This window comes from Acanthopagrus latus, chromosome 14 (genome assembly GCF_904848185.1).
Source record: "Acanthopagrus latus isolate v.2019 chromosome 14, fAcaLat1.1, whole genome shotgun sequence".
NCBI lineage: Eukaryota > Metazoa > Chordata > Actinopteri > Spariformes > Sparidae > Acanthopagrus > Acanthopagrus latus.
This window is the reverse complement of record NC_051052.1, coordinates 3,032,181-3,057,390: the sequence shown is the minus strand read 5'-3', so window position 1 is coordinate 3,057,390 and position 25,210 is coordinate 3,032,181. Positions and strand designations below refer to the sequence as shown.

Here is a 25,210-nt window from a genome sequence, read left to right as displayed (position 1 = left end):
CCCAAATCAATATCAGATGGGATGGGAGCGAATTGAATTGTGATAATCAATTCTGAATCTTGAGAATCAAAATTGAATCGATTCTTGAAATCTGAATCGATACCCAGCCTTATTCACAAATGCGTTTTTTCTACAAGGGGGTTGTCTGCAGCCAATCAGATGTCTCACTCCTTTACAGCCAATCACATGGGTGCCAGCCCATGAGGGGTTTTTAACTGACATCATTACACTGCACAATGGATCTGCGCGTCGGATGGTTCTTAGGCCTCCGCGTTGTCCATTAATTCCTGATTATGGACACCTCGTCGGGCATTGTCCCTTACTTAATCATTCACAATTCTGTAACATGACTTACATAAAAGATTGAGAAAACAAAACGTTGTGTTTCACTTACACTTAAATTGTCACGGTTGTTTTCAGACGCCATGTTTCCTTTTTTCACCGTGTCTCCTTGGTGGCAGCGAAAATCATCCTAGAGCCCTAGAACCTAGATTTGTTGCGCGCTGTAATGACGTCAGTTAAAAAACCCTTGTGGGCAGGCACTCATGTGATTGGCTGTAAAGGAGTGAGACATCTGATTGACTGCAGACGACCCCCTTGTAGAAAAAACACATTTGTGAATTGGAGTCGGAATCTGTAAAGGGAGGTTTACAGATTAAAAGCACTGAGACAAATGCACGTTTGACAATTTATATATCATTGTAACAACTTCCAAATATGTATTTGATGAAAATTGCAAATAATTGACGATTTGTACATTTGTGAATTTTTATTGCACGTATTTAAAACAAGAATTATTTGTGTACGCATCACAAATATGTTTACAAATCTTATTTTCATATGTGATTTTTTAATTTTTTTTTAACTTATATATGGATTGAAGCATATTTGTGTGTGCATTGAAAATGCATTTGTGATCGAGTCATATCCCCAAATACATTAGTGAGGCCCTTATCGTGCATTTATTCCTTTCTGTGTGCATTTATCCCTTATGAGACTGCTCTGGCTCCATAGTTATGTGACTGATGAGATGCTGAGTGTCTCTGATGAGCTGTCTCAGCCTAGACCTATATAGTGTAGAAGAGGCTGCCATATGCTGCTAGTCAAAGTTCAAGGGTTTAGGGAGCAGAGAGCAGTGGAGCGATGACGCTGGATTGTCTGCCTCTGGGAGTCAGTGGGACATGACGTAGTCAGAGGATGCTGCTAGCTGTTGCTGACTGGTCACGTACCTTTGCAAACGCCTCTATATCTCCAACATCCCCTCGCTTAGAGTGACCTCTGACCCTGAGCTCCATATGTTCTTTCTCTAAGGGGCAGGAGGGAGACAAAAACCCATTTTACACAGAGACTGTGTACTATCAATGCATAGAAGGCTCGGCATAACGCCGCCTTTTGTTCACAATGAACCAGGCAGTGCCTGCGTGAAGCAGCTCCAGTGTGTCATTTCATACAGCATATGGAACCAAAAGAGGGATGACAGCACACATCGTGATGCCAACATCTGTGTTGTTGTGTTTTTTTACATGTTTCCCCCATTTTCCACCTGTTAATCTCAACGCAACAACTGTTTCTAATCATACAGATGCTGTTATATGCTGTTATATCCCAACCCACCATGCATCGTGGAAATTTACAACTGTAGCAAGTCAGACAACGAAACAACGTCAAAACATCCGGTTAATTTTCAGAAGAAAACGTTCTGTGTTGACAGCCACAAACATCTAAAAAACAAAAGAGAGAGACAAATCCAAGCAAGTCCACCCTTGATATAATCCTGTGGTTGGGAATGCTAACCATTTGACTGTTTATTGCTGTGTTTAAAGCATGTACATGTTATAAAGTAGTATAGTAGTAGTAGGAGTAGGAGTAGGAGTAGTATAGTCTCTCTTTAAAGGCAAAACAAGACAGAAGTAGTTGTTTAAAGAATGGAAAAAAAGAAAAAAAAAACAGAAAATAATTCCTCTCTACCTGATAACGCATGCTCGGCTCATGTGTTGAACGTTTCCCGAAGTGTTCTACAGTCCTATCGTCGCAGATTTTGCGATATTTGTAAATATCGCATCATTGTCCAAAGAATTCATATAATACTCTATCGTGATAAAACTTACTATTTACACCCTAAGAGCCATGTTGTAGAAAACACAGTCACATTGTAGGACATTGCATTTGTTAAGTTGCCTATCATTTCTGTTTATCTCCTTGCTGCCCACCTCTAGCTTCTAGTGTGTGTGTCTGTGTGTTTACTCTGAGCAACCAATGTAGTGTGATGGTATACTCTGTACTTGTTTTGTAAGTGCTAGTCTGCACCCAGGTCAGAGACAGAGAGGAGAGCAGGTAAAACAGAGGTGCAGGGAGGCTGTGCCCAGGCAAAACAAGCCGGCCAGATTCTAAACGTGACTGAAACATCTGATATATATGAGCCCACATTCATTTTGATTGACTGTTGAATGTAATGCCATAAAATGATACTGCCGAGTGCCCACAGATGACATCAACCCGAACAAACCTCGTAACAGCGTTGGAGTGCAGCATTATGTCAGGCTGGCAGTAAATCTCCTTACATAACTCTGATAGGCTGCACAGTGGTAACTAAGGCCCTTTATGACGGATCAGAGCTGCTGTGTTACAGGGGTCCTGCTGCCTAATGACAAGCCAGCACACACAGTGGACACTGGATTATACGATCTACAGTCTGAACATTGCAGTGCTGAAATGCATTTATTGATTATAACATTGCTTTCCGGGCTAATGATAAGGAGCAATGTGTCATAAACAGGGATTGATCGTTGTTGAAATGCCTCACAAGCATGCAAGCTGAGCTGCCTCCTCTCATGCATATATCTCTTCGACAAGCTTCAAATAGGATTGACACATAATGCTTTTTTTTCGGTGATGAAATATCACTTGAAGACCAGAGACAATCTGTTGAGTTTGAAGGCATAGTTTGGCCAAGAGAATTATGAACTTTACATGGCACTGTTTCACAAATGATCAGAACCAAAGTCCAACACCTTATTTTGAGCACCCAGTAAGTCATAGAAATTCTCCTTCCATTTACTTTCTATTAGGAATATATCTCAAAAGAGCTTTGTTTACCTGGACTCTAATATTCCATTGATAATTAGAATTATGAAATAAAAGTGCCACTTCAGTTGAAAGATACTGATCTCATCTGGTCCAATGCAAATACATTTTTAATTGGATCAAGAGGGGTGGTGTAAACCCTTGATAATCCATTCAGTAGGAACATTTTGTGTCAAATACCCATGTAAACACTTAATCTGATCTTTCTCCTCATGTTGGAAAAAAAGATCTATTTGTTTGCACATGTTCACCTCATGTCAGAATAACATTGTGCAACATTGATTCTGGGAGAGACAGAAACATGGTGGTAGCCAAACAGAACTGCTCTGTGGCTGAGACAACTTCTTCTTGAAGACCTTACAAGATTAAATATTATTGAATGCTTGATGATGGAAAGATCTGAAACAATGAGCTGATCAAACAGGATTCTGAAAGAGCAAGTGAACGAATGAATGAATGAATTTAATTTTCTCATTGAAGGAGACTTCTTCAGTTACATTTCTGCCAGAGTAGCAGGCGGAACCACTCTACGTGTGTTAAACAAGCTTTATACTTATTTATTTAGTATTTATTATTACTTTGGCTATATAAACACACATTATTGGATTATTTATTTAGTGTTCATGTTAACAGTGAGTTTCAACTCGGTAACCAAAATGATTGCAATTGGATTGAAAAAAAATATTCAATTTTGTGATCTGTGTGCGCGTGTGCTTTTGCCGGCAGGTTAAGTGGACTTTGCTCTCTCACTGATTGAATTCCAACTCATCCACTGAACTCTGGCCTGTGTGATTTGGCTTTGTCAACAAAGCATGACTGCTATCACAACACTAACCTATGTCACATTCTCCCTCACTATGACTCCCCAAACTTCTAGACAAGAGCAGGTATTGAATTATTCTCTTTTTACCTTATTCTTGCCCTCTTGTGCCCTCTGCTATCTCATTCCTTTATCCTCCGTTCCTCCTTTCTTTCCCCCCTCTGCTACATCTTCTTTTTTTCCCCCGGCAGTACATCAAGTTGAACACCCAGTACGACTAGACAGGACAGTGAATATAGTGAATTTAACCAGCGATTTGTTATCGCCCACTGCTTCCAGTGTGGAGGATCCCCAGGCTGACTTTGGATGGCTGCTGTAGGTGGCTCAGGGGTGGCAAACAGCTCCCCTGTGGCCCTTACACACACACACACACACACACACACACACACACACACACACACACACACACACACAGAGCCGACACTAGAGGCATTGGAGGCATTGCTGGCAGTCATAACAGCCCAAAGTGTAATGCTGTGAGTGTGACTTATGTGAAGCAGAGATAATCTTGGTGAAGCAAAAAGGGGCAAAATCAGCAGGCAAACTACAGAGAACGCCATCAGAGAGGGGTAGGGTCTAATGTTAGGGCTACATGGCAGAGGTTTTTCAGTGGTACTCTTTCAATAAATGTTAATTAGAGACCGCTCTTATTTCAGTGCATTATGATCATTTTCTGCATTACAGGCATAAGGCGATTACTGCTAGTTTGCTGATGTCTCAGTCGCTAACTAGCCAACTTTTAGTTTATTAGGTGTTTTAGAAAAAGTGCTTGAATAGGGTCCAGACCTTTTCTCCGGCCCTCTCCAATCCCTGGTGAATGGTGCATTCGGGTTAGAGAAAATTGTTTAGCTGTGTTCTTACAAGAAGGCACTGCATCAAATTGGAAATGACTAAATAATGAATCACAAGTTAAATGTCTTAGCATTACTAGCATTATTAGGAGGGGCTCAGGACAGCAAAGGCATTGGCCCAGCACGATTATGTCACAGCACAGAGCCGCTATACGTAAATCCCCCAGAATGTGTTTAAAAGATCTCCTCCAACAGAATGTCACCACAAATTAACGGACTCTGTTTTTAGCGTGTGTGGTTGAACTTGGGTCACATTCACACCCGCTCAGACGAAGCTTCCACTCCTCTGCTGAAAACAAAGAGTTTATGGGTTGAGTTATGTAATTGGTGAACTTGTCAAGGCAGATCAGAGAAACTTGGCAGCTATTTCTGAACCAGAAACTAGATTGTTTATCTGAGCAGAGTGAAGGGTAAAAATCTGACAGGACAGCAGAAAGTAGAAATCCGAGAGGTGCCCAGACTGACTGGAAGAGAAGAAAAGAGATGTGATGGGCAGAGGGAGGAATTGATCAGATATGATGTGCATATCAGCTCAGAGGAAATTCAAAAGTTTTTGTTTAAAGGAAATGGGACAGGACTATATTGTGTTGTTTTATGGTGAGGTTGTACAAGCTGTATTATATGGGATATTAGAGGAACCTAGGGAAGAGTTTGTATGTTATGCTCAGGTTTCATTTGCATTAACCTTCAACACGGTAATGTTGGAGACAGCCATTGTCCTTTAAGTTCCTGTTAATAAAAGTGGACATCCTCAGCTCCAACTGTGTCCACTATCCTTTTCATCTCGCTACTCAAATTATATCCGCCTGCCTAATTTCAAGCTGATGTATGGCTGTAGTAGCTTATGCAACTGTCCTAAATGTCCTGCTCATTCTTGGGGCCATTTGAACGAACACGTCACTCTCCATCTTTTTACTCTGTCTGTTTTTATCTCTGCTCCAAGCCTTTTTTTTAATTTCCTTTCCCAGCAGCCTCTGTTTTAAACTCATGGTCCTGTGGGCTTTGTAGAAGCCAGACAGGAGCGCTCATAAGAAGACATCATTAGTTTTGCCTATGAAAATGAAATCAGCCACCGTCAGGTGGCAATGTAATTAACATGTGCCAAGGTTCAAGACGCAGCCTCCATTAGCAGCGGCCCTCTGCCCTTTTTCTGCGTGCTACAAGGAGCACAGGGGGTTGCCATGGGGACAGGAGAGCATTTAAGCAAGACAAATTATTTCACAGACGGGGGTTGTTGAGCTAAAGAGAGCGCCCTGTGTCTCTGAACCTCCTCCGCCAACTTACTCTCGTCCTTTCTCTTTCTGATTATATGCAGAATCTGATGTTAACCATCAGCCAGGCTTTCCCACTGCTCTCCACTAAGTCACTCATTCTCAATAAAGCTGGCAAAATGAGATTCATGCTGCAGATTTTGCTCTAATTCTTAACCATTATTTCAATTAATATAACTCCAATCCTAAGGGTTTTTTTTTCTGATTATCAGTACATGTCATCTTTATTACACAGCTGATATTGTCTCATTAAAGAGTATTATAAGCCTGTTGTCACAAGGAGTGAAAGACAGGGACATTATTAGCTTTCAATTATTTCCTCTCACAAAGTAGGTAACCAATGTAGCTTGAAATAAAAAAAACTGAGCTAATAAAAAAATTTCGGCCTGCCCTCAGCAGGGTGCTCTTACTCTTAAACAACTGTTCAGGAAGTATTGAGTTTTACTTACAGAAGCAAGTATTGCATACCGAATTAATTACAAGGTAAGCATAAATGAAATCCAACATTTCCTATACAGAAGTTTCCTGGGGAGGTCAGTGGGTAAACGATTATGGCTTATACTTTTGTTGCTCTGCAGTAAGAGTGAAAGTTACATAATTCCATAGAAACTGACACCCGACAACCCAACTGGTATCGTGAGCACCCTGCAGTTAGGATGCGTGGATTCAGTTACCATGTTGTCACATCAGCTTTTAAAAGAACAGCATTGTTTCTGCCCTGTGTTGGCTCGGCCCTCTCCACAGCTGTCCGCTCTCTTTCATTTTCTCTCCCTCCCACGGTCTCTTGTTCTGGTGATCGTGTTTGTAGTCCACATGTAGATTTCATCTCTCTCAGGCCCGTTGCTTCATGTTTGCCACTCACAAGTCACTGTCATACCTCTCCTTGTTTCTCGGCATCACTGCAAGGCTCACCGCATCTCGCATCTGTCTTTGTGTCTCTGTTAGTCATCCCTCATTGTGGACTGCTACTTCTTATTGTGTGATCCCTGTCACACTCTGGCTTCATCTTTTCTATTCATTCAGACAACACAGGGGCCTAGTTGATGCTGCTTTTGTTAATTCTGCCAACAGAGATCGCATTTTCCCTCCATCTGTCTCTCTCTATAGTTACTGCACTGTCCTCCGTATTTGTGCTGTATAAAACTTGACAGCCAGATAAACTGCTTCCTAACTTCAAAGACTGAAGAGTCTGTCGCTTTGTCCATAGGTTTATTGACGTTGCATGGACATTTTGAAACTGAAACATACTAAAGGCATATTTACACTATGCTCACTTTTAACATGTACAGCTATACACAATGTAAATACAACACATTTGTGGATGCTGAAATCACTGTAGAACCAGCATACTTAACTTACAGTGGCAGAGACATAACCACAGATCAGAATCAGGACAGGTCAGTCGCTGGGCATGTTGATCAGTATGGTTAAATGGGAGCACAATGGACATTTCTCATGAACCTTAACGTTTCACCTGTGATCTCTCAGTTTGGTAGTACCCCAGTTTAAAACACACAGTGTTTACTCTTTCTTTAATTGGCCTTTCTGCAAACTGATCATCAGGGGGTTCCCAACACGCCACACACGGACCATGGAGTGACACTCCCACATCGTTGCACAAGCCTGCAGCATTTTGCCGCACCCCCAGGTTTCAACTGATAATACCCTAAAGAAAAAGGGGCAGATCAAAAAAGCTTTTAAAAGTATGATCAGAACTACTTATAGAACAGGTAAACATTGAAGGAAAAGACTAATAAACATGTTTAAAATCTGGAGTAAATGAAGTCCCCAACCAATAATTGCAAATTTACACTATTGTTATTGAAATGCTGGAGCATACGGCAAACAGTTAGTTTGAGTATTCTGGTTCGGTCCTCCCTGAGCATCTGGATGAGCCTAAATTCACTTTCAGAAGTCTTCATGGATGCAGCGAAGCCAGATGAGGCCTGAGCCTGACAGACACATAAGACCTTAAGAATGAACTCATACACATCTTTTCTCTCAGCAAAACTTGAGTCCCATGAGGCACACCATCATCACCACCTTGTTATAGCCCTATATCTGTTGTGAGAACAGCTGCCATGTGATGACACATACACAGACACAGATGGTAACAGCCTGCCTGTTAGACATACTTATTATTCATAATAAAAAAGTATTTGTTCCTTGACTCCCAGAAGTCTGTTTTAGATCAAGCATAACCTCTGTGGAATTGTAGAAATATTTTGACAAATGAAAAATGAAAAAAACAACCTCTAAATATTGCAACAAAGTTTTATGCTGAGGTGGGAAAGTTTGATTATAAAAACATAATGGAACAAAGTTCATTAGAAACAGACTTGGCCAGTAACTTATGACACAAAGCATGTGACTTGCACGTTAATCAAACTTCCATTGATGCAACAAATGGAGGCAAATCAACTTATTAAATGGATAAAAATGTTTAGCAGAAATGATAAAGATTGATTTGGTTTGATCCAAGCACCATTTGCTCAATGAAATCTAACCCTGTGTGATGCTGCACTATTTATGATCAATATAATTTACATTATCTCATGTATATGAAATGATGCACAAGATGAATGGAATAGCTCAGTCTGATGGTGCAACATGTTTAAAGTTAAGTTGGAATATGTCACTCAGTAAGCATTACGTTTTATTGAAAAGTTGTACAGGCAAGACAACTGTTATGTACTCGTACGTTTTATCTGTATTTATGAGGTAAATCAAGGCAACAGCTTAAAGGAGGTTTGCTGTTTTTTAGTTGGTGGAGCAGCCTGCGTGCTGGCAGCCTGCTGCCACAGTTGTGTCATGAGTAAAGAATGATGGGCTGGTGCCTCTCTTGCAACTGCAGCTTAACAAACAAACTTGTGAGGACACATTTTCCTTTTCAAAATCCCTCAGTGGACGGATGTTTCAGTCATCCTGTATACATGCTTCATCATGTCCATCGTTGATTTCATTCATTGTATTGAGGGCTATCTTTGCAGCTTTCATCAGTTACTTATGGCAGAGCTCATAACAATGTGTAGATAAAACCAGCTGGTAATCTGATAATGCAGTCAGATGACATCAGATGAGTCAGTTTGCGTGTGTTTATTTTCCGCTGCAGCTACACGTGCAGCGCGTTTACGTCAACGCTAGTGAGAAAACAGAGCTTGAAGATCCTCCTTTGTTGCTAAAGTCTCCTGCTTGGGAACACTGCGGCTTCCTGGTTAAATATTGCAATGGAGAAAGACATGTTTCTGATGTGACAGTTTAACTCGCGTTCATTTTACCGGTGACGGTCCCAGGTGTGCTGGAGGTGTGGTTTGAGAATCCTGTCTCGAGAGGGGTCCTCGGCCATGTGTGCTAACCAGGAAAAACATTCTGATTGCCTTGCTAATCGATCCAACTCAAGTATATGTATATTCATTTTGATGTGGCTTGAACCCTGCTATTCCACACGGAGATGCCGGACCACTGCAAACCACTACAGAGCGCACAGTGACAGTGTAGGTCACTGTGTTGAATTGTCCAAAAGTGCATATTGTCGTCCTTATATCTTCGTAATGAAAGCCTCTACTCACAAAAAACTTATTGGTGGAGTCAATGTGGACAAGTTAATCTCTCTGGCAAAAAATAAGAAGGTTGAGTAAAACTGAACAGGCTCACATGCTGGAACTGTTAGTGCTGCACTTTACTTGTGTAATTTTTTATACTGTTTCATATATTTTTGTTGTGTGTGTGTGTGTGTGTGTGTGTGTGTATATGTATGTATATGTGTGTGTGTGTGTGTATATATATATATATATATATATATATATATATATACATATATATATATATATATATATATATATATATATATATATATATATATATATATATATATATATATATAATCAGTCATCAGTCATGATGCCTGACTTTAGAGTCCACAACTACAGTGATTCTTACACACTCTCCTAGAGCCAAGCATCTTATCACCTGGTCTAGCTGGGCAACAGACACCACATACATTATACATCTGTGACTACAGGGTGGTCGTGGTGGTTGTTTTCATGGTGAATACGTCAACAGGGAAGCAAGTTTGATGCCGGATTTTTTTTGGTATGTATTTCTAATACTAACGCAGCAAAAACCAGTGTGCTTTACTATACACTAGCTGTAAGCTAATGTTGGCTAAGGGTGTGTGTGTGTGTGTCCTCGTGGTTAAATTGAGGATGACTCTGTGAATTCAGTTGGCTACTCACCAAAGAATGTGGTTCTCTTGCTTCTTTTCCCCCTCCCTCTCACTACAACAGAGTTAAAGCTAATTGGACAAACACACTGGTTCAGACTCCATCATAATGAAAACTGACCTCAGATTAAATTGAATACCAAGGGAGTGAAAGGATAGCAGGAGTTCAGAGTGGTAATGAGTGTCTTATTGTTAATAAGAAAACAGTCAATTTAGTGCATCAATATGGAACCCCAGAGGGTGGAGAGGTTTCGGATTAAAACAGACTCAACAACTAAATTGGTTTTGTTTGCTATCCAGTGAGCCATTGAGAGATGATCCTGCTCTGGTGGAGAAGGTAAATCATCCGTGTCCACATAGTGTTTTGTTTTTGCTTTGTCCTGCTCAGTACAGATTGACGTGGCTGCAACACCAGTGCCATTTAGATGTTAGTAGCTTTTAAGCAGCATCAACAATAAATCCATCACTTTAAGAAGCAGCATAAATGCAGACTTGTACCTAATGAGCTTAATAATGCAACTCATTGATCTCATGCCAATCCTTGCCATTAAAGTCATGCAAAACTGCTTCATTTTTCCCGTTGTGTAATCGTGCTAGGATCTATGCATATCAGTGTTTGCTCAACACCTCATTTGAAGGAGGAAGATTGATTACATGATCCAGAGAATGTTCAAAACGTAGCTCTGCATCGTTTTTACTGTGTGTCTTATATCTCAAATATGAGAATGAGACAGGGTAGATAACAGTGAACAGAGTCAGGTAGACAGAAATGCAGTGATGTAAGATACTGGTAATGGCACCTGCGTGTGTGTATATATGTGTGTGTGTGTGTGTGGTTTTCCTTTCAGATAGATACAACAGCTGATTGATTCCCTCACTGTTGATTTCACCATCATTTCAACCAAGTTACTTTTAGTTCAATCCCAGCCACTGAAGCAGACTCTGTGGTGCACACAAGAGAAAAAATAACATTTCTTGATTGAGTATTTCCACATGAATGGGTCCATTATTTTCCTTTCTACAGCTATACATTCTTTGGAATGCTTAATTTGTTATGAAGGGGAATAAGCACCATACCAGCGGATTAGGTTATAGTACCTTAAAGGGATAGTTTGGGTTTTTTGAAGTGGGGTCATATAAAGTACATATCTATTGTCGGTCTGTTCCCTACCCTAATCACCGCAGCGCAGCCTCATTTGGAGAAATATAGAGCCACTCCAGCCAGACGTTAAGCTTTGTACTGCAGTGAAGGGGTCCAGAAAAAAAGCGAAATAAACCATCTAAAACAAGGCTCACCTCAAAAAATCTATAACAGTTCAAGTGTACGTTGGACCTGGTGCTGCAGTTTCAAGCAAGGATTGATTTCTCCACTAATACTGCTGATTTTCCTTCAGTATATTTCATCCCAACTGAATCTTGTATGTCAAACAGTAAGCAAAATGGGCATTATTATTAGGTTTATAACATTTTGCTCAGAGTCACAGTTCATGTGTCTCATTACAGGGGATGCACTTTACTGCCATCTGAAATGCAGACAAATAAGCCAATAATTAAGAGCTCCAAATATCCCTTGATAAATTGACTCCGTTTCAATTGTATAGTTAATTGCCACCTGTTTTGATAATCTATTAATCAGTTTGAGTAAAATAAGTTAAAATTCTCTAAATCCAGTTTCTTAAAAGTGAAAATGTTCTTGTTTCTTTCCTCCTCAGTGACTGCAAGACATTTGAGTACGTCATCCTGGGCTTTGGGAAACACTGATCAACATTTTCACCATTTTCAGACATTTTATAGACCACACAGCTGAACAATTGGTGGAGAAAGTAATCAACGGATTAATTGACAAAAAAAATTGATTATCAGATACTGCCCTACACTACTTGTTTACTGTGATGGATTACATTTAAAACAAATCTTATATGCAAAATTATATGCAGCATCATACAACCAGATGATTGTCAAAAAGCTGTTGACTCCTTGTGCTCATTTGAATAATTTTTCATTGTCAGAAAGGGCGACGCTAGAAACTGTGTTGAAAAGGGCAGACACTGGCAGATATTGGATGTAGGCATTAGACAATGGATGGTAATTGTCTATCACTGTCACAAGATTGATAACTTCAACCAATCAAATCACTAGTATGAGAGTGCTACCACCAGCAGAGCCAGCTGGTAAACCAAACTCTTTCTGAAGCCTTTTGGGAGGAGAGTGAACATATCTTGTCCATCGATAAAAACCTTCATATGTTCCACTTTTCTTAACTGATGCTAAATGTAAACCTATATCATCAAAAGGACCTTTAAGGAAAAAAATACTGTGCTAGTTGCTGCAATTGAAGGCAGAGAAACAAACGGCAGCTGCTGTAGAAATAGTGAGCTGATGGTTGAAACTGTCAGGAAGAGTGGAATGATGTAAGAGATGCACAGAGGAGGAAACTGCAGAGACAGCAGACTTATAAATGTTCTAGACTTACATAATACTGACAGAGGGGTGTGAGTCTTACATGAAGACCAGCTGTATGGAGTCCTGTCCCTGTAGTTCACAGTGTAGTGTGTGTATGTGCATGTGCTTGTGCTTGTGCATGCGCGTGCGTGTAAGAGAGCGCAACACACACACACACACACACACACACACACACACACACACACACACACACACACACACACACACACACACATGAACACCATAAAGATCTTGAAGTCCAAACCCCTGCTGTGTGTGCATGCATGCCGATACCACCCATGTTTCTGTACTGTAAGGTTGCACGTTATTGCACCATATGACCATTTATTCTTTACAACATTAGAAACATGGCAGTGCATTATGGCTAACACTGCCATCATGAGGGACTGTAAAGCTTCTAGCTTTTTCCTCCCAGACTTTTGTGTTTAAGAGTGAACCGATTAAGGATTCAAATCTTCCGATCACCAGAGCAGAGATTCTCTCACAGGGATTGGCCTACGTCTGTATGCTCACAGAGAACCTCTATCAACTTGCATATTAGTTTGTTTCTAAATTTTGTGTCATCTAGACATTTACAGTCGACAGTGAAAACCAGTTTACACCAAATATGTTTAGTGTAGCAATGGGGATTTTACATACTGATATGAGTATTAGTCCTCTCGGGGAATGCTACCCACCATGTTAGAACAGTTGTGTAATGTTCTCTGCAGCTCTGCAGGAGCTTTGTCAAAGCTTGACAGAAAGACTGTATTACAAACTGGGATATAGCGATGAAGAGACGAAAGATGCTTTTGAGTTACATTATAGGGAGTGTAGGTTTCATTGTCGACCCATGCTAAGGACTATAAGTGTCCAGTTGAATCTAGAATCTAGTTATATAGATTTGAAAAAAATTATAATCGGACAGTGTGTGTTACAATGCCTTTGAGCCAGCAGGTCATTTTGTCAATTTAGCGGTCTCTATTTTGGATTTTGACATCTCAATATGTTGTACGTGTTTTTCTTCTCCTTACAGTGTGTGTCACTGTGCAAATACTGCTGCTTGGGTTGACTCAAGAGCTTGCTGCTCACTAATATTCAAACGCAAGCTGCTACCTTGCTCACAGCTCCATTGCTCAAGGCCAACTCTGACATGCATCTCAACCATTTCATTGATTCTCTGTGATGGCACCTTTTTACTCCCTTAAAGAACAATTATTCATTAGAAAATCTGATATCCCTGATACTTTGTAGTTGATCACCCAAAATACATACTGCATGTGTCTACATTTTGTGGCTTTTGCCTCCACATTATAAGGCTGTTTGATAACCTAATATCAAGGTTCAGTGTCTGATAAAAAATGACCTTGAAAAGTAAAAAGTGCCATGTCAGAATGCTGATACTAGATGCTCATGAGGGTTATGTCTTGAATACCATGCACTGTTGTGATGTTGATGTGTACGTGTCGTTCCTGCTCATCTCATTCTCATTCATTCAATGATTAATTTGCTTTTCTGTGTGCATTTGTTTTGACACTGGCCCCTTTTGTTCTTTGTTTTTTTGCTTCATGTTTTTCTGCACGCGACTCACCCGTAGCTTTGTACCAATGGCTAGAAGCAGACCGCCAAGGCAAGGATTCCGCTACTGCAGCCACAGGTAAAACACCATCAACTGTTCCCCCTGTCTTCATGATAGAGAACCACACCCCACGCTGTGTGCATGCATGCCTGCTTTACGCCAGTCAGCTGCTTCCTTATACCATGTAAGTAGGGTTGTAATGATGAGAGATTGCCGTGATAACCATAAAATATCCTGGTTTCACTGTCATTTACCTTTCTCTCTCTCATTTCCTTTCTTTGATGCACTCTGACTTGCAGACTGGAGTTATGAGCGTTATATAAGAAAGCCTCTTCTCTTCTCTTCTCTTCTCTTCTCTTCTCTTCTCTTCTCTTCTCTTCTCTTCTCTTCTCTTCTCTTCTCTTCTCTTATCTTATCTTCTCCTCATCCTTTGTCTGTCACCTTCTGTTTGCCATGATTAAAGGCCTAGGGGTGGCTTCAGTCATGTTTCTTGTGCTGACAGAGAACACACAAAGTGAGCGAGAGGGTGTGAGAGAGAGAGAGAGACACACAGAGACAGACGTATAAAACGAAACAAACGTGCTGATGGATGTGCAGAATCAGACGAGAGAGAGAAACAAACCAACACAAAAACTAAAGAAAGAAAGAAAGGATACAAAGAGAGAAACGAGAGAAAGAAAGGAAGAAAGAAAAAACTAATGAAATAAACAAGAGAAAGAAAAAAGAAAACACAAACCAAAGAAACAGACAAACAAGCAGTTAGTCCCAGCTTTGTAGCAGGACTGTTGGTTATTCGCTTGGTGATGTCACTGACGGACATGAAATGATGAGTAGTGAGATTCTGCAGCTCACAGCAAGTCATCACATTTCCATTTTCTCTATAATAGTTATTTCCTGAACTTTACAGACTGGTAAGATGAAACAAAGAAACAATTAAAGTAAATCTAATGTTAAGGAAATTGAAATCATGTAAAATAATGAAACTGTAATTTCTTCACACATTATTAGCATGTGATTGTACACTTCTTTTGTCCAGCCAGCAGTTCAAAACCCAAAGACTCTTCATTAACTATCAAAATGTACTTATTAGACTTTGTGTGTGTGTGTGTGTGTGTGTGTGTGTGTGTGTGTGTGTGTCTCTGTCTGTCTGTCTGTCTGTCTGTCTGTCTGTCTGTCTAGTGACATGTGTTTTGATATAGGGGATAGGGGAAATGTAGAACTGTCCAGCTGCTGACAAAGAGGAATGTCATGCATGCAGTCACAGTGGCTGTCTGTGAAAAGCTTCATCCAGGGTGTCACGCACTGTACATGAGTTCACCTCTCACTACTGCTGTTTCTGTCCTCAAACAAACTACTGGGCTTTCTTTAGTAGATTGTCTGTCCCTGCACTTGATATGTGTGAACCTGTTAATATGGGAAAGTTTGAATCTTCTTCATGTTATAAAAAAAAGTAATGTTTTTGTAGAATGTTTGACTTTACAGGAAGCAGTCATGATACAATGCTAAGCTGCTGTGTACACTGCTGGTTTATTGCCTTGTCTTCCCATCTGTCCAGGTGAAAACTTTGAGCAGAGCCCCCTGAAGAGGACGTTCAAGTCAAAAGTTCTAGCGCATTACCCTGAGAACGTGGAATGGAACCCATTCGACCAGGATGCTGTCAACATGGTAGGTGGACTGTATCAGCAGTAGATTGAATTCAGGGTGGGTATTCATTAATTGAGGAGAAACCGAGGATACTGTGGATGATTTAAAGTAGAATTTTGGGGAAGAGACATTTCCTTTAATAAAAGAAACTGCACATTTGAGCAACTAAACCCTGGATTAAAACACACAGCGCCCTCTCGTAACGGAGTGCTAATAAATCCCTCTGCATTTTGTCTATAATTTCCCAGAGAGCTTTGCATGGAATGCGCTATTGAAGCTATCCTCATGCCAACAGTGTATCAAGCCTATAAATAGGGCCCTATGATTTCCGCGATCATGGAATCGTGGACGGAATCACAGAATCTACTTTTTAACGCGGAATATCGCGGAATTTGACATAATTTCCCTGACATACTGTTTTCATGTGGAAGTGGAACGTATGTCTAGGGAAAACTGCACGGAGGGAAACGAATCTGGGTGGCCCAACAAGTTGCCCCCGCCCCCCTAGACATCAATTGAGAGCGAGTAGTATTTTTAGCAGATTGCGGGGGATTACCTTTCACAAGTAAGATTTTTTTTTTGATATCATTTTTGTGACAACGCCCTGTATCATAACTAAATCTCTGCTGTTTGTAACAGCACAGACCCCACAAACTGAGCCCCTCCCCCGTCAAAACAGTGTAAGCATGGCAAAGCGGCTGCCCACAGCTCTGTCTTCGTCGGCGATAAAACTGAGAAACTTGACAGCTGAGCAGTTCCCAAACGACTTGTTTGTGTCAGGTGAACTGTTGTTTTGCAAAGAAGCAGACCTGAGAAATCATAATTAAAGGTGTAATGCGTCAGAGTTAGCCACCTGTCCGATTCATATTATCGGCATATGATACCAGAGTGACTGTTAACTGCTGCTAACAGTAGCTGCTGTTAGCTAGCTAGCCCTGTTAGCCACAGCCCTCTTAGCTGACTCTGCCTGGGCTGGGAGCTCAGAGGACGGGGGAGGGTTGGTGTTTTCACTGCTAGCTGGTTAGTTTGTTATTGACATAATGTCACAAGTATAATTTCTTATTTTGTTCGTCATCTTTGCAATTTTTTTAATATTCACAACATAAATTTTCAGAACAATTTTGGTTTGCAAACATTTTCTGACCATGTTTTTATTAAATGAAACTCATAAAAACACAAAATATACGATTGTATGACAACACTATGACGTCAAAATGTTTTTTATGCATTTTACTATACTGTACAGTACAGTATTGAAGAAATATGTTTTTCACCGCAATGAATTGAGGGTAATTTCCATTTAATTTGTGTATATTTTAGTCATTCACATTAAAAACACACAGTTTTTGGTAGTATAATAAGAGTAAAAGGTAAAAAAAAAATAGGGATTCCCAAAAATTAAAACTGAAAAAACGGAATTCCCAAAAATTAAAACAGAAAAAACCTAATTTGGGAAAAAATAAAATGGAATTTGGGAAAAAATAAAACAGATATTATAGGGCCCTATATAAATGACAGTAGAAAAACAATGTAGGCAGGTGAGGTTCTCAGCAACTTGTGGTGCAGACCTTACCGACTGTGATCTGAACACAGATATTTGTTGCCTTAAAACAATACAGATTGGAGTTTTGTGTCACATGCTCAGTGAAGCCATGGCATTGTGTGTGTGTGTGTGTGTGTGTGTGTGTGTGTGTGTGTGTGTGTTTGTGTTGTGCTTTGAATGTCTCTTTCTCGTGATCGAAGGTCACAGCTTATTTTTCCACCTGCCCTTGCATCAGCACTGCTGAATAATTCAGCCGCAGTGGTTCTCGCCTTACGTCGGAATGGAAATGGGCCATTATGCTGCTGTGCTGCATCTGAAACCCGACACCCCCAGGTGACTGGGAGCTGTCGAGGATGACAGCTGAACAACATTCTTGAAGCAGCATAATTTACACAGCCCCTCCTGTCATTTTCCTGCTCTTTCGTACCTCCATCACTTCATCCCATCATCAACTCCTCCTCTTTAGAATGTCCCATCTCTGCCCATCATCTCTGCTCCTCCTCCTCCTCCTGCTCTTAGGTTAGAGATGAGAAAGATGGGGGATGTAATCACACTTGTGATGATTTTTTTTTTTCCAAATCATCCAGCCCCCAACACACATTTTTTTAAAGGGGTGGAATGCACAATGTATTACTTACAGTGCAGAGGTATGATACTTGATGCATTGCTAGACATTGTGTGAGTGAAGAAAAAATGTAAATGCAAAAAAGCAGAAATTATTTCTTAATCCACCGCATTATAGTGTTCACAGGACTTGCCATCATTACAATATAAAATCATTGTGAACTGGCAAAGTGCCGAACTTCCAGAAGTGGTGACTGTGATCACTCAAATTATAAAGGGAATTTCTTTCGAGTACCTTAATGTTTGAATAAAGATATTGATATTTGGCACCAGTGGCATGCAGTACAATCTATTGCCATATGTAGTTTTTAAAGACAGAAATGTAAAAGATAACTGTAAGAAAATAAATAAACTGCTACATTTCAGGGACATTGATGTGACCAATGAAAACTTTGGGCCCTGGAGCCCTGTGTTGTAACTGAATAATTGTTGTGTCTGTGTGTGCTTGTGTAAGTGTGGGTGCAATGTGAATATCAGCTCAGGCATTAAAAACTTAAATGACCTGAGTTTATTTGTTTTTGAAGAATTAAGGAACCTCATCTGACATCCAGGGCTGCACTATATGGTAAAAAAACAAAGACAACAAACAAAGCATTTTGAGATTATTTGCCAGATATGACGACTGTGTTATTATTCAAGATTAGTGTGAACAATCATTTTTGCATCACAATCTTCATTTTCACTTACAAATCTATAGAAATCATGATGACATGACATCTCTGCAGCACTACAGTACTTCATTTTATCCTGTTTGTCACATGTTACTTTATCAACAAATTGCATCTTCTGCGACTTGGCCATATTTCAATTTCAATGATATTTCGAGTATAAGTTCCTGCTAAGCCCTAGCTGCAGATAAACCTGACAACAGCTCCTCACTGTTAAATAAAAACCTCGTCAGATATCCTGCACTGTCAACAATAAAGTATGTGCACCTCATCTGCTCCTGTTGTCCTTTTCAACATGACCTAAACAGGAGAAAAGGTGAATGAGGTAATCTTTTTTGTGTGACTGCTGTGTCATGAAGATGTATGTCTTGTTGAAATATCACGCCTGTACTGTCACATTGTTGCTTCTCACTGATGTAGCTAAATATTTGAAAACACTCCTCGTCTTGCTCTGCAGACAGTGAGTCGATGCCTATCAGACAGAACACAAATTTCACGGCTGCAGGACTTGAAACACATTTCTCGCTGGTCTGTTCGGTGTCATTACACTCCTCAGCTCAACAGGTTTGCAAAGTGAAACCCATAAAGCGAAAAATGTTTTCTAGACAACGAAACTGAATAAAGGACATTTGTTGTGATGGCTAATGTCAGACAGGCACGATGTGGAAGAGAGATCATCTGAACTGATAAGTACTGACTCATGCATAATCCAATCAGGTCACCAGGCCTGCGTGTGCGTGTGTGTAGTGTTTCATTTGTTCTTCATAAGACAAAATGTGCATAGTTGGCAAAACTGAGTACAGTGTTACTAATGTTTTGTTATTCAAGGCAACAAATAAGCATACAAACATGCATACTAATTTAATGTATGATTGTATGAGTTTATACATGGTTGCAGACAGCAAACTCATTCACATGTATGTATTTACCAAGCAGTAATAGGTAACCCACTTGATCTGGCTCAGAGTTTGGCTGTCAGTGTACAAGCACAAACTATCAATATCAATTTCGTATTAGTTAAACTTGTTTCAAAAAGAATTATTATACTTTAAAAGTATCAACAACAGACGAAACCATGTTTCAAGGAAAAAAAGGTTTCGTAAGCAATGTAACGTCAGTGTCAATTCCCAAGAGTATCATGGCCCGGCCTGATTGGTGGAGCTCAACCTCACCATGGAATCATTTACCATATGGTCAAAATTCATGTCGGCTAGCCAGTTACTGGTACCACCGTTAGGGATGAAAATCAATCCAAGTCAGACCACGCTCTAGTGTTTCTGGGTTGAAGGTCATTGAAAATGAATCATTCCCAATAGTTTATGGGATAAGGAGTCATTCAGGCCTTAAATGCTAATGAACACAGTCCTGTTCTTTGTAATTTTTATTGTTCACCAAAATTGTATTGTATTGTACAATCAGATGGAATTAACTTCTGGAACCAAAACTGCTCAAAATGATGGAGGTCAATGTTGAGCTCTATATCAACAATATTGTTATAATTAACTTTGTTACAGGGTCCTAGCATTTATTGAGTTTTTCTAAGGATATTTCAAAATATCAAAATATATATTGTGTACCACGAAATAGCCTAAAATCATGGTTATATCACCTAGCCCGAAGTACCTTAAATGAGAATCAGAATAATTGTAAACATGGTGTCACTTGAAAAAATATAGGTTGCTGTTTTGGGGTGATTGACTCTTGTCCCCTGTCCTCTCCCTGCAGCTGTGTATGCCAAAAGGTCTATCATTCAGGACACAAACAGACCAGCGGGATCCCCAATTCCACTCCTTCATCATCACAAAGGAGGATGGCTCTCGAACCTACGGTTTTGTCCACACCTTCTACGAGGAGGTGACCAGCTCACAGATTTGCTCTGCCATGCAGACCCTCTACCAGATGCACAATGCAGAGCACGCCTCGGCCAACCACCCTACCACCTCCTCCTCCTCCTCCTCCTCCTCCTCCTCCTCCTCCTCCTCCAGCATGGACTCTCTGGCCGGCAGTTTAGACGAGGCCGACTCCCCCAATTCCTCATCTTCATCCTCCTCGTTGTTGGCTTACAAGGCGGGTGGCTATGACTCATCACGGGACACCCTTTATGTGTCCAAAGCTTTATGTCTGATCACGCCCATGCCCTTCATGCACGCTTCTCGGCGATTGTTGTCGCAGCTACACAGAGCTGTTACTGCGGCCACTGCCCCACCTTTGCCGCTGGAAAGCTATGTTTACAATATTCTGTACGAGGTGCCGCTGCCAGCTCCAGGACGCTCGCTCAAGTTCCATGGTGTTTACGAACCAATCGTTTGCCAGAGGCCCGGGTTGGGGGAGCTGCCACTGGCTGACTTCTCCCTTGCAGAGGCCTTCAGTCTGCTGGGATTGGAGAACCTGATCCAGGTGTTCACCTGCACATTGCTGGAGATGCAGATCCTACTGTACTCACAGGGTAAGAAAGTAAATTAAGACTTAATCATAGCCAATCAGACTACTTCTTTGCAATGTCAACAGTTTTATACTCTTGTACACCCCTGTGGTCTTGTCATGCATATCTGACTCCTCAGGGGTTGCCTAAGGTTAGTAGTTTCTGTTAGTTTCAGAATAATCCAGCGACAGTTGTGTGTGTATATCCATGAATACATTGCACAGTGTTGACAGGGATGGGGCCTGCTAGTAGCTGATTTGGCATTCTTAATGGTGCTTAATTCCCAAAATGTAAACAAATAAGTGAAAAGCTGAAGTCACATTGTAGCTCACAGCCAACTCACTCTTTAATCATGACGACTGAAAGCAGGGTTATCCCTCAGAGAGAAAGAAGACAAAGGACAATAACAGAAGTGACAAAATCCCCTAATTTAAAAGTATTTCATGTTAACCTGTTGATCCTTTCACTTTTAAAATGTGCTGCTCCAGTGTGCTTAAAGAGGGAATGTGTGATTAAGTTCACCTGTATTCATGTGGCCCATTTCAATTAAGCGATCGTAACATGAATATACTGCAAACAGTTAAAAAATAGCACTTAATATGAAACTAAAAGGAGGAAGTAGGAAAAGACAAAGTTTAGAACAGCAGACAGGCTGATCTGTACACTACATTTGGACCATCAGTAATACTGAGTTACAAACACAAGTCTCTCGTTCATTTCAGTCAGACCACTCTGTTGGCTCAGCCGGGATATCTGCTAGAGAGCAAAGTTTCAGCACAAACTTCTGATGAAGACAGAAGATACAAGAGAATGAGATTCACTGAAACTAATTCTGTCTTGGCACCAGAGCATGTGAGCGGAGCTGAGTGGCGAGAATTTTCGCTCCCCACTTACGTGGCTGTTCGCTCCTTCGTTCCATCTCTCCAAGTTATACCAGACAGCTCTGCTCAAAGTCCGCTCTCCAATCACCTAAAATTTCATTCAGCTCCGGTGAAATCGCTCCACGCTCGCTTAAATTTAAAAGAGGGAGCAATTCCTGACGTTTTCCACCGAATTAGCCTGGGACACACTGCCCGATGTGGCTTAAACTGACGTGCAGTGGCTTTGTTGCTGGAGAGAGCCTGTTGATTGAAACCCTTTTCAGCTTGTAAAGAACAGTAGATTGTTTTGGGCTGTCACCTCGTCCTCTTTCTGTGTTCCGTCTGTTTGAGCCAGTGGATGGCCTTGTACTGCCAGCGGAATCGGAATGGAACTGGAGCGAAACGGAACCATCGCTCTGGCCTTTGGATTAAAACCAGCTCTGCACTCCGACTATATTTCGCACGCTCCGCTCTGCTCACATGCCCTGCTTGGCACAGTATTTCAGTGCAGCTGATATGTTCGAGGCAGTTGGTGGCTGTAGAACGATGCCGTACTGTTGTATGTAGCAGGAGAAACTCTTACGTAGTGTTCCATTGAAACGTAGTACTTCAGAGACAAAAGAAAATCAAAACAGTGATCTCAGATGATAACATAGAACGTCTGAAGTACCAATGCTTCAGCTATACATGAGGTTCACTGAGATGTGACAAGATTTTCCCTCTTCTATGTTTCCCTTTATCCATTATTCACAGCTGCAGTGAGACAGGGGTGTATGTGCTGCTGGTTGCATTGGTGTTCATTACCCTCACAGACAGAGCAGACACTTCAAACTACACTGTTGATTGAGATAACCTTCTGTCCTGCATTCCTCTGACCTGCCTTTTCTCAGCACCATCTCATCCAGCCTGCGGTGCACACTGTAACACTTTCTCCACAGCTTTGTTTGTTAATCTTCTGTAATGGATGAGTCATGCAGATAGAAAAGGTTTGCATGAAAACCAAATCAACAACCCCAAAATAAAAGCCTTTACGTACAGTATTCTGCAGCATGCTTGTAGGAGGACTTGTCCCTGTGGTGCAGACTAATAACAAGAGGGGAATCAGTTAGATAACTCAGCTGCTTGAAAAAAAGATTAACTACGCATAAAAAAGTCAGAAAGTGCAGCTGAAACAATCTTAACAGTATCTTTAAAATGAGTGCAGTCATCTTAGCATCTTGGCACAATAAATTATAAAATGTTTGTCAACTTGAATCCTTGATATGAAAGTACTGTATGGTAGTATTGAGACCATCAATGGACTGGTGTGACCTGCGAGGCCAGGGTCAGGTGACCATCTAATCTGCAAGTACTAGCAAATGTTCAGCTCCCTGGCATTCCCACTACAGCCAGCTGCTACCTTTTTAAGGTTATGTTGTAAAAAGAGATGGTGTTGTATGGAGAACTACTCATCTCAACTCCCTGTAAGAACTTTTCCTTGTCCATGCCACGCTTTCAACACTAGCTACAGGGATGGCAATAGTGCAGTGCAGCATCACTCCTGGCCAGGTAGGACACTCCAAAAGGAAATGGAGATCAAGCTGATTTTGTCTCAATGTCGAAATGGGTCTGTATGAGCTGCACTCTATCTTATCTTTTCCTGGTTTCGGTATTACAGATACAGTATTATAGCTTCTTTCCAAGATGGTGGGGTCTCACCCCCCTTAAGCACATAATTAAAACATTTTAATAATAGTGGGGTCAAGGGGTTTTATAGCATTCTGTTGGCAGTCCGTCTCCCCCAGTTGCTTTGTTTGTTTTCAGTTTGGAAATGGTCTTATCCACCTCTGCTATTGTAATATCTGCAGTTACCTGCTTGTTTTGTTCTGTGCCGATAGATGGCAAGTGTAGAGAATCTAAAAAATGCTTTACTGTTGCTGGTTTAGCTAATTTGGGTTGAGTGTATACATTCCTGTAATATATTTCAAATGATTTATGTATTTCTTCTGGCTTAAAACACATCTGGTTTGTGACAGGGTCTTTTAATTTATAAATGGATCTTTCAGACTGCTGTTTTCATAGTCTCCAGGCCAATATTTTTTTCGCTCTGGGCCCATTTTCATAGTAAGTTTGTTTAATATATTTCAATTTGAGTTCCACCTCATCACTGAGTTTCTTATTTAGTTCTGATTTTACAACAGATATTTGTTCCAGTAGGGCCAGATCGTTAGTCTCTATATGGTTCTGCTCCAGTGAGTCTAGTTTATTAGTCAAGTCATAGAGTCGTTTAAGTCTTTCTTTTTTCGTTTGTGATGTCCACATTATAATTTTCCCGCGTAATACTGCTTTTGCAGCATCCCATAAAATACTTGGTGACACCTCTGTGTTACTGTTAAATTCTGTTTAGTCCCCAATTTCTTTTTTATTGAAGTCCTCAAATTGATTATCATTTAGCAAAGAGGTATTAAGTCTCCAGATAGTATTTTTATGTGGGATGTCCAAATTTATTTTCATATAAACTCCTGAGTGATCTGATACATCTCTCTTTTTTTTTTGGCCTTTTCTGGCTTTATTGACAGGATAGCTGAAGAGTGTGACAGGAAACAGGGTAAGAGAGGGGGAGTGACACGCAGCAGGGGGACCCGGGCCGGGAGTCGAACCTGGGTCCACTGCAGAGCCTCGGAACATGGGTCGCGTGCTACCAACCTAGCTAAGCGGCACCCCAGTCTGATACATCTCTAATACCAATGTTACAATCTAGGACCCTGTATCTATTTGATCTAAACACTTAAAAAATAGTCAATTCTAGAATAGACTGCATGGGGGGGGGAGTAGAAGGTAACTTGTTTAACAAATGGGTGAAAGTCCCTCCCTCCACACATCAATCATGCCAATCCGTTTAATCATTTTCTTAATGTACAGAGACTCAGAGTTCATTCTCTTTGTTGGGTTTGTAGAATCTAGGGTGGGGTGCAACTGTACATTCCAGAGAACTTGTAACTTGAAAATGCAAAGGAAATGAAAGAAAATACGACTTCCATAACAAAATTTCCTCTTGGAAAGGAGTCCTGATTGGAGAGGGAAACCTCCAGTATATGAAGGGGCTCAGAAATGAGTATCAGTTCAGTGCATGCCTGGAATAGCTTAAACAGGCTCCCAGTCAAACGGTCTGATATTTTGGTCTATTAACAGTAAGCAGTA

At 40.7% G+C, this 25,210-nt stretch overlaps 1 protein-coding gene across 7 annotated transcripts in view; it reads left to right on the top strand.

Annotated features, from left to right (window-relative positions):
- The window catches only part of dennd5b (DENN/MADD domain containing 5B), a 76,721-nt gene that overhangs the window by 13,069 nt on the left and 38,442 nt on the right, over positions 1–25,210 (top strand). For 5 of the 7 annotated variants that reach the window (XR_005078891.1, XM_037121579.1, XM_037121578.1 and 2 more), the window contains exons 2-4: positions 14,288–14,347; positions 15,825–15,934; positions 20,474–21,194. Coding sequence is in view for 6 of the 7 variants with exons in the window: in XM_037121579.1 (XP_036977474.1) it covers positions 14,288–14,347; positions 15,825–15,934; positions 20,474–21,194 (891 nt within the window). In the remaining variant the exon portion in view is untranslated. The remainder of the gene's footprint in view (positions 1–14,287; positions 14,348–15,824; positions 15,935–20,473; positions 21,195–25,210) is intronic. The other 2 variants (XM_037121581.1, XM_037121584.1) reach the window with 1 other exon arrangement.